The 15693-nt window shown below is 43.9% G+C and overlaps 1 protein-coding gene across 1 annotated transcript in view; it reads left to right on the top strand.

The window, feature by feature from the left end:
• RMDN3 (regulator of microtubule dynamics 3) overlaps nucleotides 1-15306 on the top strand; it is a 78600-nt gene extending 63294 nt beyond the window's left edge. The window contains exons 12-13 of the mRNA XM_083167061.1: nucleotides 9792-9872; nucleotides 10434-15306. Of these exons, the coding sequence (XP_083023187.1) occupies nucleotides 9792-9872; nucleotides 10434-10505 (153 nt within the window). The 3' untranslated portion in view covers nucleotides 10506-15306. The remainder of the gene's footprint in view (nucleotides 1-9791; nucleotides 9873-10433) is intronic.
• Nucleotides 15307-15693: the final 387 nt, after the last annotated feature.

The following is a 15693-nucleotide window of genomic DNA, read 5'->3' as shown; positions in this document are numbered from 1 at the left end:
CTGTCGAGTGGTCACTGGTGGTACTTCCCCCTCATAGAGGTTAGGGGTAGTTAGACTTTTATATATTTAATGGATTAATGGAATCTTAATACAGCTCACTATGGCCATGGATAAACAGGAATGGTTAGAAAAATAATTTTAAAAACACTGTATCACAAGTTAAATATCGGTTATAAAAATAAAGCATAAAAAAATTGAAATAGTCTCTTAAAACAGCAACACATTCATGACAGCTGGTCACTTTCCTGGACAGTGGTGGGGAAATCCCCACCTCTACTTACAGATGTGTCATATTATGTTGTTGCTTCATGGAATGTGTGTTGTGGATTTACAGGGCGGAAAGCATATGCTCACAAATTCAATCCATACACAGCCCATGGGAAACCGTGGGTGCGAGTGTATGCAACCTAGCGGGGAGCAGCGTTGGCGCAATGTATGTTCCCATGTGCACACATAGCAGCTACAACTTACTGCGGAATGCAATTATATGTACAAGTTAAAATCACCTGTCTGTTAGTAGTCTTACTGTATTATGGAATGTGTCATTTGTTTTTCAATTTGAATGTTAGTAAATCAGGGGATCCTATGTTAAAGTTCTGATGTTTTGCAGATATTAGATTTTGATTAGTATTTGGTTTTAGATTCAATTTTGCCTTTAGTAAATCCCCACATTGCAAATTGAATGCAAAATCACCCAAAACTGAGCATTCGTAAAAATACCTAGTGTTCAGTCTAGCACCCGCTAGCATTGAAAACCCATGCAGTTCCTCCTCCCTGCCTGTGGTGTCGCTGTCTGCTTTATGAGTAAAAGGAATCGAAACCTGGAACTCGTAATGTTCTTCACCTCTTCGCTCACCGTTCTTTTTAATGTCTCCGAATTAATTTCTAACCAGTTTAAAGTAGTTGATCTCCTGGTGTGAGACCTTTATTGATGGTTTATTATTGTATGTTGCTCATACTGCTGTCGTCTTTGCTTTCTGATAGTCAGCATCCCATGTTGTTCTATGCTGCATTAATGTCTCGCTCAGCAGTTTTTTCGGTACTCTTTACCTAGAAGGGCGCCCATCGCGGGCATCGCATGTACCAAAAAAATCGCATGCGATTACCGCGATTTCCCATAGGGAACAATGTTAAATGTCCCAATTGACCCGATTTTCCATAAGGAACCATGTTAAAAGGCCCACAGAGGCCAAATAGCCACCCTGAAGTGTGAAATGGCCCCCCAAATTGTTAACGCCACCCCACGATCAACGTCAACCCGAAGCGTGGCGAGCGCAGCGGTACGCGTCCTACGACCTTTTCATACCCCCACTATCCACGTCGGCGTGGAGTTGAGAATAGAAAGTGTGGCGAGCTCAGCGAGCCACTGAGCCCGAAGCGTGGCGAGCGGACACGGATACCTGTGAAGCCCGCGAGGGGACGCGTATACCTGTGAAGGTGTCCGCGTCCCCTCGCTGCGCTCGCCACGCTTCGGGCTCGCTGCACTCGCCACACTTTCTATTCTCAACTCCACGCCGACGTGGATAGTGGGGGTATGAAAAGGTCGTAGGACGCGTACCGCTGCGCTCGCCACGCTTTGGGTTGACGTTGATCGTGGGGTGGCGTTAACAATTGGGGGGGCCATTTCACACTTCAGGGTGCCTATTTGGCCTCTGTGGGCCATTTAACATTGTTCCCTATGGAAAATCGGGTCAATTGGGACATTTAACATTGTTCCCTATGGGAAATCGCGGTAATCGCGTCGGTGGCATCGCATGCGATTTTTTGGTCGCATGCGATGCGACCGACGTGATTTTTTTTCCTTACGATGCCCACGATCAAAATCGTGGGCACCCTTCTAGGTAAAGAGTATTGTTTTTTCCTTTAGACTTTGTGAGTGACAGAGCAGCGCCCCCTTGTAAGGTCTCATGTACATGACTTTTTAATGGAGTAGAAACTTTGGCATGATGAGGTTGTGAAGGTTATTTGTATCAATGGGTAGATGAGGAATGAGTTGCCGGTCGGACTAAAGTAACGTACAGTATAATTTAGTAATAGAAGTTCTATATTATAATGCCCCAAATGCTGGGACCACAGTGGGCACTATTATTGCAGAAGAATAGACATTTCCATCTTGTAGGTTATGAAAAATAAAGCGTCAAAACGAGAAACAGACGACATCTGCAATTGTTTCTTTATGGCCTACTGTGTCTTACTGGTTTGTAGGATTACTAGTTATCAACCAATCAAATGACAGAACAATATAACAGTAATGTCAGCGCCGGCAGTTGTGCAAACTAGAGGCCCATAACACAGGGCGACTTTCAGCTCGAAACCTGCCCAGTGTGTATGGGGTAGCGGATGCGCAGTGAGCGGTGATGCGCGCTCCCACATCATCGCCGGCCACCGCCGCATATCTGCTGGTGTTACCAGCAGATGAGTAACAGGGTGGATGGTTTTCTATAGCGTCCTGCTTATGGAAAGTCGTCCACCCCCAGCAAAAAATGCAGCGTGTGTATGCACTGAGCATTTAATAGCCCGGCGATTTTCAGTCAGCATACACGCTGGGCAAAATCACTCAGTCTGTACGGACCTTTAGTAACCTTTGGCACCATCTAGTGGCCCCCAGAATGTAAAATACTTAAATCCCCCCCCCCCCCAAGATGTGGATCAGTGTTAGCCTTTTTTCTATATAGAATGCCTTGTTTACACTGGAAAAGAGTTCCCAAAATAATACAGAATTTGTAGGAACATTGACCCCACACTCCGTTACTTAGTAATAAGCGGATAACACATGGAGCTAATGGGGTTGTCGCCTTTTCATTCATACGTTGAACTCTTCTCCTTTAATATTTATCTTTGGGATTTCCGAGAAAACAAAGACTCTTGGGAAAGCCGTCTGGGAAATTATTATCATTTACTATGTGGAAATGCAGTTACGCCACACTGTTGTATATTCCACTCACTTTTATTTATTTATTAACAGTTTCTTGTATAGCGCAGCATATTCTGTTGCGCTTTACAAAGGAGACAGTGAAACAACAAACAGGGTATTTACAGACAGTTAAAAGGTAGGAGGGCCCTGTTTGCAAGCTTACAATCTATAGGGATATAGGCATTGATACATAAGGACAGATACTGTATTCTTTATTGCATCGATTCCACCTGAATGCAGGTTCCGTGACTGGTTCTGGAATTTGATAAGCTTGCCTAAAGAGATGAGATTTCAGGGAACGCTTATAGGTTTGGAGACTGGAGGAGAGTCTTATTGTGCTTGGGAGGGCATTCCACAGAGTGGGTGCAGCCCGAAGAAAGTCCTGTAATCGGGAATGGGAGCGAGTAATGAGTGTGGGTGAGAGACGCAGATCTTGGGAGGAGCGTAGAGGTCGGGTTGGATGATATTTTGAGATAAGAGAAGATATGTATGTTGGTGTCGTTTGGTTTATGGCTTTGTGTGTAAGTAAAATAATTTTGTATTGAATACAGTAGAATACAGGTAACCAATGAAGTGACTGACAGAGTAGCTTTGCAGACGATGAACGTCTGGCTAGGAAGATTAGCCTCGCAGCTGCATTCATGATGGACTGTAATGGTGAGAGTCTGTATTGGGGAAGGCCAATAAGGAGACTATTGCAATAATCAATGCGGGAGATGATGAGAGCATGGATTAGAGTTTTTGCAGTGTCTTGTGTAAGGTAAGGTTTCGAGACAGATTGAATGTGGGGAACAAAGGAGAGTTCTGAGTAAAGGAGAACACCTAGGCAGCGAGCTTGAGAGGTAGGAGTGATTGTCATCTTCTCACCAGCAATAGAGATATCAGGTTGGTAACTACTATTTATTGGCAGAAACATAATTAATTCTTCTTTTGAGATATTAAGTTTGAGGTGGTGAGATGAAATCAGAGACTACTTTGTAGCCTTACACCAAGATGAATACTAGACTAAAGATTTCAGGCTCTTTCTCACATAATATTTCTTCTACGATCCCCATGGCAGCCATAACACTGGGATGTTCCCTTCCCCTATAGAATTAGACAGGATAATTTTTCTCTAGGACCGCCCACCTTGGGGTATAATAGCCTCCTCTTCCCCCTCCTCCATGTCTTTTTTCCTGTCTCCGTTAGAGTTAGGACAGAGTAGGCTGTTATGTTTTGTTTAAGCAGGGTTACCTCATGCAGCATGGAGCTGAAGGGGTGGCTCCCCGGGGAGAAGAAGTGCCTAACTAGCTTTAGCTATGTTAGTGCAATGGTTCCTGCCTGTATACGCGATGTGAATAATGGTGACAGTCCCACGTCTGAGCGGAGGTACCTGTAGTGAGATGAACACAGGACGCCAGCGGGATCCTTGCGGCATGGTGAAGCTGGCGTGCGCTCCACGTGGAGTGGGGCAGACCGGCTGGAAGCCGCGTCTGCACGCTCCGGATACATCAGGCAGAAGGGGCGGAAGTGTGCGCGCGCGTCACTTCCGCCTGAAACGCCGGGGGGACGGGCGGTAAATGCTTCCCCACGGAAACAAGGGGAAGCATATTGGTTCCGCTTGGCCATCCTGAGTGAAGGTGAACCAGGGAACTGAGGGTTAAGGCGCCATATTTAAAGGCGCAGATGGACAGCGTGCCTTACACTGATCTCAGTGCCTGGCTGTCTGACTGCTGTGTACATCATGGATGAGCCTTCTCCCCATAAGCCGGATAATGCCCCTCAGAGGTAAGCCCTTGGTTTTTGTGGGCATTAGTTGTTTTATTTGTAGCGTTTTACTACAGAATAGTACTTAGTAATTTCTTTTTTGTAGTGTGCCTATAGAACAGGATGAGGATGTACCTGCTATTCCTAAGAAGAGAACAGCCAAAAAGAAATTTATACAGACTAATTGCATGTCATGTGACAAGTCATTTGCATCTGCCCAGAAGAAGTCTCTATGTGGAGAATGTGAGACCAGACAGGACAGATTAGAGAAGAAAGAAAAGAAGTCAGATGTTCTTAGAGAACTCATGGACTGGATGAAAGAATCCTTTGTGTCAAAGCAGGAGTTTGCTCAGTCACAGACACAGAAAAGATCCAGAACCCAGGCAGAGTTTAGCCAGGAGGAGGATACAGCTGAAGAGATAGAGGGTGATAGGAAGGATTCTACAGATGAAGGTGAAGTTGAAGATGTAAGATCTTTTAATTTGGAGTTGGTGGAAAATGTATTAAAAAACATTTATAAAGCAATGAATTATAAGGAAGAACCAGGCACGTCAGAGAAGAACCCCCTATTCGAAGATAGGGAGAAGAAAGGGAGAACGTTCCCGGTTCACAAGATGGTCAGGGAAACCATTTCCAAGGAATGGACGAATATGGATAAGAAACTGACTCTGGGAAATCGTATTGAGAAGATGTATCCGTATAAGGATGATGAGTTCCTGGGATGGTGTTCTATCCCGAAGGTGGACGCTGCTGTAGCAGAGCTGACCTCCAAGTCTACTATCCCGGTGGAGGACGCAGCAGCATTCAAGGACTCAATGGATAGAAAAATTGAGAACGGACTTAGGAAAGTTCATACGGCCTCAGCTGGGTCTCTTAAAGCTACGGTAGCAGTCGCGTCGGTGTCCAGGGCCCTGAGACTGTGGGCGACTAACCTACAGACAGATATAGAGGAAAGAATATCTAAACACTATATATTGAAAAGTTTGGAGGTGATGCAAAAATCCATAGATTACCTGTGCGAGGCCTCCCTGGATTCAGTGGCCTTTGTGGCGAAGACTATGGCAGCAGGGGTAACCGCTAGGAGGGCCCTGTGGCTAAAACCCTGGAGCGCTGACGCGAATTCCAAGAACAAGCTGACCACTCTGCAGTTTGAAGGGAAATTTCTTTTCGGCTCAAACCTGGACGCAATGATACAGAGACTGTCAGGAGGAAAATCTGTACGTCTCCCGCAGGACAGGAAGAGTCGCTTCCCGTACCCCACCACAACCAAGCAATCATATAGGGAATCTAAGAGTTATAGGCCTGGTAGGCCCTACTATAGGAGAGGTGGAGCAAGCACTTCACGGCAAGCCTTCCGCCAGCCCTTTCGAGGACGCTTCCAACCTGACAGAGGAAGATCATGACTATGCCCAAGAGGCAGTGATAGGGGCCAGACTCCTCCAATTCAGAAGCCAATGGGAGAGTACCATATCCGACAGATGGGTACTGAGGATAATCCAACAGGGTTATCATATCGAGTTTATGGAAATTCCACAACAGAACAGATTCCTGACGTCCAGAGTACCTATAGAAAAAGAAAAAAGGTCAGCTTTATGCTCCAAGATAAGTCAACTACTGAAGCAGGGAGCGATCGAGTTGGTACCCAAGATTTACCACAAGAAGGGATTCTACTCCAGCCTATTCTTAGTAGAAAAGAGCAGTGGAGGTTTCAGGACGATCCTGGATCTCAGGGACCTGAACTGTTTTATCAAGAAAATAAAGTTTCGCATGGAGTGTCTGTCATCCATAGTGACGGGCATAAGACAGGGCGAGTACTTAGCGTCAATCGATCTCAAAGACGCTTATTACCATATCCCGATTTGTACGGAGCACAGAAGGTTCCTAAGATTTTATGCGGCTGGTCAGCATCTCCAATTCACGTGCCTCCCGTTTGGGTTGAGAACATCCCCAAGAGTCTTCACCAAAGTCTTGATTACGCTGGTAGCGGAAATGAGAAAGCAGAAGGTCCAGATCTGGCCATACTTGGACGACTTATTGATCGCTGGGAGCTCAGTGGACGAGCTGAAGCAAAGCCTGAACCTGGTCACAGAGACACTGCAAAGCCACGGATGGGTCATAAACAGAGACAAAAGCCAATTGATCCCAACCAGAAATATTCTTTTTTTGGGGGTAAGGATAGATACCAGAAATTATTCTGTAGCCCTATCTCTCGAGAGGTGCATGAAAATAAAGGAGCTAATTCTGGAAATCCTGCAAGGAAAGAAAATTCCCCTAATAAAAGCAGTACAGTTATTAGGAATGATGGTCTCCTGTATAAAAGTCATTCCGTGGGCACAGTGGAATTCGAGACAGCTTCAGTGGTTTCTTCTGCCCTTACTAAAAAGAAGACTAAGGGACCAGCATATGATAAAGTTATCGAGCCAGGTGAAGCAATCCCTTGGTTGGTGGATCCAAGACTTGGAAAACAAGACTTCAAGTTTGGAGAACCCACAGTTCCTGGTCCTGACCACGGACGCCAGCTTAGTGGGGTGGGGAGGTCACCTCAAAAATATGTCGGTCCAGGGAACTTGGTCCAAAGAAGAAGCAAGGAACTCTTCCAATCTCAGAGAACTACAGGCAGTCTGGGAAGCTATGTGTCAGCTAAAACCCAAGATTCGGGGCACACATCTGAAGATTATGTCCGACAACGTGACTGTAGTCGCTCACATAAACCATCAAGGTGGGACCAGAAGCCTGAAACTGATGAGGATGTCGGAAGAAATTATGAAGTGGTCGGAGAACAACCTAAGGTCAATCTCGGCAACTTATATTCCAGGCAAGAAAAATGTCATAGCAGACTACCTGAGTCGCGAGACTGTATTGCCAGGAGAATGGGAGTTGAACAGCGAGGTCTTTCTGCAGATAACAAGAATCTTTGGAACACCAGAAGTGGACCTGATGGCCACCTATTTGAACAGAAAGGTGAGCGAATTCTACGCAAAGTATTATCATCCACAGGCGAAGATGTTAGACACTTTCTCAATCAAGTGGGTATTCAAACTGGGATACCTGTTCCCGCCATTCCCAATGATATCCAAGGTATTGAAAAAGATCAGGGAAGACCAAGTAATAGTGCTGATAATTCTTCCACATTGGCCAAGAAGAGCCTGGTTTTCCAATGTCTTGAGGATGGCAATACAAGGACCGTGGCAACTGCCCAGCAGGCGGGACCTTCTTCATCAGGGACCTATGCTGCATCCAGAGCCGGCGAGTTTACAACTAGAGGCGTGGAAATTGAGCGGCAGATTCTGAAGAGACACAATTGTCACCCCAAGTAATTGAAATGATGCTGAGAGCCAGGAAGAAAGTTTCGTCAGAAGCCTACTATAAAACCTGGTATAAGTTTATCAGTTGGGGACGGTTCAAAGATAACTGTATGGACATTCCTACTGACCAAGTATTACAGTTCTTGTTTGAAGGTTTCCAGATGGGTTTGGCCACAGCGACGATTAAGGCGCAGATATCGGCATTAAGTGTGTTACTGGACAGGCCTCTAGCAGAAGAAAGAATTGTTAAAAGGTTCGGCAGGGCGATGAAGAGGATCAGGCCACCGATAAAATCAATTGTCGCCCCCTGGGATCTAAACCTGCTTCTGACGGTCTTAACAAAGGATCCTTTTGAACCGCTTGAAGATTGCCCGCTAAAATATCTAACTTGGAAAGTGGTATTCCTAGTAGCTGTGACTTCAGCACGACGGGTCAGTGAGCTTCAGGCACTGTGGATGGAGGAGCCATATTTGATAATCTTCCCTAATAGGGTAGTATTACGGACACATCCAGACTTCGTTCCCAAAGTAGTGTCAGCTTTTCATCTGAACCAGGAAATAACCTTACCTGATTTCTATCCTCAGCCTAAAGGTAGAGAAGAAGAGGCGTGGCACACGTTAGACCTGGTGAGAGGGATAACGTTGTATCTGGAGAGAACAAAGCCTTTCAGGTTAACTAAGCACCTGTTTGTGATTCCGGAAGGAATAAAAAAGGGTAAAGCACCTGTGAAGCAGACCATATCTCGGTGGATTAGAGAGACCATCTTATTCGCTTATAAGAAAGAAGGCAAAGCACCACCTTCCATAGTACAGGCACACTCTACCCGGGCAGTGTCTACCTCATGGGCGAATAAGGCGAAGGCGTCAACAGCTGAGATCTGTAAGGCAGCAACATGGTCCTCAATTCATACTTTCTCAAGCCATTATTCACTCAACGTTTCTACTGCCCACTTTGGGACGCATGTGTTGCAAGAAGCCCTTACGGGTGAATGACTATATATATATATATAAAATATTTCATGCAGTATCTAGCCCTCCCGTGTGTTTACTTGGGTATGTCCCAGTGTTATGGCTGCCATGGGGATCGTAGAAGAAAGAGTCGAATTATACTCACCGATAATTCCTTTTTCTTCCTAGAGATCCCATGGCAGCCACTGGTTTGCCCTCCCTATGTTATGTATTTTTCTCCAGGACATATTCGGAGACAAGAAAAGACATGGAGGAGGGGGAAGAGGAGGCTATTATACCCCAAGGTGGGCGGTCCTAGAGAAAAATTATCCTGTCTAATTCTATGGGGGAAGGGAACATCCCAGTGTTATGGCTGCCATGGGATCTCTAGGAAGAAAAAGGAATTATCGGTGAGTATAATTCGACTCTTTTTCTCCATAAAGACCATAATACTGAATAACCTCAGTTTGTGTAATGTTTATAGAGCATATTCGCCTACTCTCCTGGAATTGCCGGGAGGCTTATGAAAATTGAGTTGCCCTCCTGGCTACCCAGAAAGGGAGGCAAGTGTCCCACTTTCCCCAAATCACTTACACTCCTCACCTTGTTGGCCCACTTACAGAGCACAAATGGACGGACCAAGGGGGGCCTGATGATGCGATGAGCGCTGCATTGCGTAATCGTAGCCACCACCCCCCGGCACAGGTAAGTATGTTACAAAGTGAAGTTTGGTAGCTTTGCTTATTCCAAGTTGGCCCCATAGTAAAAATGATGGGAACAGTCCTCGGATTAAAATTCTACAAAATATTTTAATATTTATAAACAATTTACTTGGTTCAAATGTTTTCTAAAATCTTTCCCACTCCTATGTTTTCTCAGTGTTACAGAGACTTGGGAAATTCCAGCAGTGCTGATCACTGGATAAAGCTGGCTGCAGCGCTGCCGGAGCGCACTAAGGAAGTACGTATTGCGTCTTCTCTATTCTAATACATTAGGCAGAAAAATGCTGAAACTATGAAGATCCGCGTGATTGTCGTAAACGCGACCTAGCGTAAATAATGTAAAGAGCATTAAAACATTGAGACTTGGAGAAACTTGCTTGCAATGTACTCGTTTCTATATCATCTGCAATGTGTCGGAGGTTATCCATCTTCAGCTTTACAAGAAAGGCTCTAAAAGGGGCCTACACACGGGGAGATTTGCTGGGCTTCCTAAAGGAATCAATATCTCCGCTCACAGTGATGTGTGCCGAGCAATCTGTCAGGGCCAGTGTTCTCGTCAGAGAGCACTGGCCCTGGGGATTAATATCCAGCACGCTATCCAAGCAATAGCGACACATTGTTATCGCTATGGCCGCTACACACGGAGCGATGTTGGAGCATTCTCTAAGCGATCTAGTTAATCGCTTAGGAAACGCCCTACTATCGCCCCGTGTGTACGCCCTATTACAGTACATTATCATTACTTTAATCATTTTCTGTAAACAATGTCCTGTAAAAATGTTTTTCTCTTTTACAACAGGATAAAGAAAGTGTTGGTGTTATTGAGGAGATGTTGGCAGAAAGTGATACCTCAATAAATACATCGGCTTAACGACCAACATATTCCAACAAGGGATCAATGAATGAGTGTTTTGAAAGTTTATTCACCGGAAAATGTGACTTTATCATTGACAGTGTTACTGTGGGATGTTGGTAAATGCGGACATGTTTCACATTGTGTAACCAAGGCTAGGCAGACCGATGGGGACAAGGGACAGGATCTGCTAACTCTCGTATAATGACATCCTTGTGCCTTGGCCTCCTGCCTTTGCGGTTATTGTGCAATGAAATTTGAAAGAATCAATACTGCTTTTCAAGAAAATTCTCTCTTTTAACCATTTTATCTAATAAACACTGAAATTGTTTTTTATTGTTATAAATTGGCTGCAATCAAATCAATGTATTGATACTTTCAAAGCATATTTACTCTAAACCATTCCCCCTTTTTATTCCTCTTTTTTTGGAGAGATCAAGTCTATCCAAATTAGATCTAACACTTCCAATAAACAAAAATACACTAGAATATAATGCGCTCGTTTTTATTTTGATGTATGAAATTCCATAATATAGCTTGTACTGTATGAGCAATTTTCTGAGGTTCAGCAGGTAATAAATCAGTGCTGTAGAATACAGTAATTTGGAGGGGCATCATTACCTTCAATAACAGTGTGATCCAAGACCTGCTTCTATTGGATTACTTGCTGATCTCACGTTTATTACCGCAGGTAATAATACTGCCTATGTTAACACGAAGGGGCATATGTACGAAAATGTTTTCTTTGTTTTTCTTCTTCAGTTCCTATTGGACTAGAAAAGTCACTTTGGATATTTTTACCATGCCTATGTACAATGGATGACCAGCAATTGTATTGGTTGCAAAATACAATACTTTCTGCGATGTCCGTTTCATAATGGTTTGCTTTTCATGAGACTTATCATGTACCCCCTGCATTCATGTTAAGTCGATGCACAGACGCCAAATTGAGGTTATGCATGTTCTGAAGACACGTTAATCAAAAAAGGGTTGTGACATCATGGATAGGGGTGTGGCCCCTTGGGTAGGAGGTGTGTCCTCATGGCCCCGACCCCATTTTCATTCCAGGGGTCCTGGGGATGTGGGCTACCCGCAGGAGTACACTGTGACAGGACCCGGTGGCTGCTCTTAATGTTACCGTGCAGCACCTGCCAAATGTTAGTTAGCAGGAGTCGGCACTTTAGTGTCACCCCTCGGTACGTTACACCTGGTTGCAGCCCACATCCCTCATGTCACTCATATGCCATGCAGGGAGGGATGCCTTGCATGAGTAAGCAGCTAGGTCTTTCTTCCTTTGCTAAAAATGTGTCTTAAACCCAAAGCAGCGCACAAGCAGACGGTATAGATTAATTTGCTATAAGACACTTGTATAGTGCGTGTGACTGAGTTTGCTTACTGCGGCTGCTACATTGACACACATGACATGCAGATTCAGAGACTCCGCCACACACGACATGCAGATTCAGAGACTCCGCCACACACATGACATGCAGATTCAGAGACTCCGCCACACACATGACATGCAGATTCAGAGACTCCGCCACACACATGACATGCAGATTCAGAGACTCCGCCACACACATGACATGCAGATTCAGAGACTCCGCCACACACATGACATACTGTTATAAGTGTCATACTGTAGATCACATTAATCAGCACACTCTCCTCCCGCAATCTTGTCACATTGCATTGCGATTAAGATGCATTTTTGACCAAAAAAACAGCTGACGTAGGAATGCTGCTTTCACTTCGCAAAATGAAGGTTCACGCCGGGACTTTGAAATGGGTCAGTCCTGGTACGAACCTTCATTTTGGGATGTTCACATCCCCATAGCAAACCAGCAATAATTCCGGTTCGCTGATGTCATCCAGGGATACGGTGGCACGTCATCAGGTGCGGGGGAGAAGGCAGCTCTCCAAGCAACGAAACGGTAAGCACTCTCAAGCATCAGGCTGTGACATTACCTCAACTGTTTTTAGTGAGATCTGTAGAATTGTTCCCTTTGTACATTGGAAGGATACTTAAAATGGTCTAAACTATAACAGAAGCTTTTGTTTTAACAAATTTATTCAGTAATTGCTGCTTGAAAAATAGGCCCCGGAAACTTTTTTCTTTTGTTACATCCAGTTTTACTTAACAAAGAAACTCCTTTATAAATTACTATTTATGTTCTGTGCCTTAGGGCCCCAGAACATCTGAGGATGCGAATGTGATAACGCGGGGCGGCAGTACGCGTCCTACGACCTTTTCATACCCCCACTATCCACGTCGGCGTGGAGTTGAGAATAGAATAGTGTGGCGAGCGCAGCGAGGGGACGCGGATACCTGTGAAGCCCGCGAAGGGATGCGTTTACCTGTGAAGGTATCCGCTGCGCTCGCCACGCTTCGGGCTCGCTGCGCTCGCCACACTGTTCTATTCTCAACTCCACGCCGACGTGGATAGTGGGGGTATGAAAAGGTCGTAGGATGCGTACCGCTGCGCTCGCCACGCTTCGGGTTGACGTTGATCGTGGGGTGGCGTTAACAATTGGGGTGGCCATTTCACACTTCAGGGTGGCTATTTGGCCTCTGTGGGCCATTTAACATTGATTCCTATGGAAAAATCGGGTCAATTGAGGCATTGAACAGGAAAATCGGGTCAATTGAGACATTTAACATTGTTCCCTATGGGAAATCGCGGGCATCGCGTCGCACCCGATTTTTAGTGCATTCAATGCCCGCGATTTTACCTGCGATGCCCACGATCTAAATCGTGGGCGCCGTGCTAAGTAAAGAGTACCGAATTTGCATCTAAACCCTGTGGTTCGCCAGATAAAGCCGGCATTATCATCACTGGGCCAAATGCAAATTTTTTTTTTTGTTTTAGTAAATTTGTCCAGATCACATTTCCCATTAGAAGTATGCTAAATACAATTTGGTAATTTAAGGATTTGTAGCAGTTTTTTTTATGAAAACCGCTCCAAACGCTCTTTAATACATTCATGAAACTAAAGTAACGTGAAGCAAGTGTGATAGTAGCTATTTATTTATTTAAAATAACGTTAGAAAATGAGCCCCTAAGAATAGTGTATGTAAGGTACTGTTATATAAATTTGGAAAAATAAACTACAAAACATACAATGAAATGGGTGCCAGATGACGGACCGACAGTCGGGATTCCAACAGTCAGTATATTGACTGCTCAAATGTTTGCCAGTTAGGATCCTGACTGACATAGGCTATTCTCTCTTGGGGGAAAATTAAACTTGTGGCACTACTAGCCCCCCTGTCAGAGTACCAGCGGACGGGATTCCGATGTCTTTATACGGACCACCAGGATCCTGACTGTAGGGCCGTCATTGCTATAAGACCAAAGGTTAAACGGACCACTAGTACAGAGCGGCCATTCCTCATATACCGACACCGGCCCCTATGTTGCTAGCTTCTGATGGTCCCAAGGATGATATAGTCCATTTTGATTTTAATAAAAAAAATTCCACATCAATTGCTATTTGACTGGATTCAATAAGATCTTCCAACTTAGCCAGAAATGATCCGCTTACGGTGCGTACACCCAGTTTGATTCCGTTTTTATTTGATTTCTATCAGATATGGACTATTTAACCTGCTCTGAGGTTTTTTCTACTCATTTTCCATTTCCACTATTTTCTATTTGATTTTCCATTCAATGTGCATTTGATGTGCTATTAGATCAACACTGGCTTCCGGCAAGAGATGGAGATAGAATCAAACACATTAGATTTGCAATATCTACTATTGGATTTCCACTATATAGTCCTGGCTGGCAAGACAATTTTTCTTTTTGATTTACACTTCACGGGAGCGCGCATTGGGATCGAATGTAGAAAATCATTCTATGCCCATTTGATTTTGCTTCTATAAATATCTCACCGTGTGTATGCTCTATTAGGCAGCTCCAGCTTCACGTGGCAAAAAGTTGAATTGGGCTAGAGTAGGTAACTTACAGACAAAATGAATATAGGTGATTTCAGGAGACGTTTGATTTAGTTAGTTCGCCTACTTCCAAAGAAGTTTTTTTTTTTTTTTTTACAAGACTTCTAAAAAGAAAAAAAAATCATAAAGTACTTTGATTTATCCCCGTTTTCTGACACAGGGTACTTTTATTTAATAACTTTTTGGTCTGGTGCAAAGAGAAAACTTTAAGTAGGAGTCTAAAGTATTTTTTTAAGTCAAAGAGGCACTTGTTTGTACAGATGGATACATAAATAAATCTACATTTTGGCTTAGCACTAAAGACATTATAAATACCTCTGCGAGAGAAATGCACACTTCTAAAACATCTGTCATTTATCATAACTATTGCAGCTGATCCCATCGCTCCCCCCCTCTCTCTTCATGGGAAAAGGAGATCCTTGTACAACACATTAACCTGACAGTCATACAACAGGGAGCCCAAACCTGGTATAAGGCATAGAGGTCCCAGTGCTTTCATTTTGTCTTTTTTTCTTAATTAGAAATTACATTACACTCAATTATCAAAGACCAAAACATAAATTATTTTTCCTGCAAATAAATGAATTTTAGCATGTTCGATGGAAACTTATATTGTATGTACAATAAACATTGTGAAAATTAGAATACATGTTTTAATATATATTTTAGTTAATATTTTTTTAAAACTGCGTTTTAGTAAATTTGTGTTTTTAGTTTGGAGATCATTTGGTCAGAAATAAGCACACGCTTTACCAGATGTTGCTGTTAAATTATTATATTTTAAAATGTATAATGTACATACTTTAGAACAAGCTAATTCTTTGTGTGATAACTAACTACAATAAAGTCATTTCTATATTGTTTTAGTTTTTTGCGTTCCACTAAATGAGGTCCCTTCTTAATAAGGAACCATTTCTGTTATTCTGATTTATATTGGTGGTTCTACAGATAGGGTTAAAAACAGTCCAGATCATACCCTTGGATAACCCCGCTGATCCTGGCACCTCCAAACTCCTCTCTCTCTGCTCCTCTCTTGGCCTATCTCAGTGGACTACCTCTCCCACCCACATCCAAGGACACTCCCTCGATCTCGTCTTCTCTCGCTCTTGTTCCCTTACTGACTACACTATCTCAGCTTTTCCTCTTTCTGACCATCACCTCATCTCCTTCTCCCTCACTGCTTCCCCCTCTCCCACCCCCCCTCCCAAGCGCATTGTCTCACGGCATAACGTCAACACACTTGATCTT

Source organism: Crinia signifera, chromosome 12 (genome assembly GCF_055691185.1).
Source record: "Crinia signifera chromosome 12, ASM5569118v1, whole genome shotgun sequence".
Lineage (NCBI taxonomy): Eukaryota > Metazoa > Chordata > Amphibia > Anura > Myobatrachidae > Crinia > Crinia signifera.
Note: the sequence above shows the minus strand (reverse complement) of the source record. Positions and strands in the feature narration are given on the sequence as shown.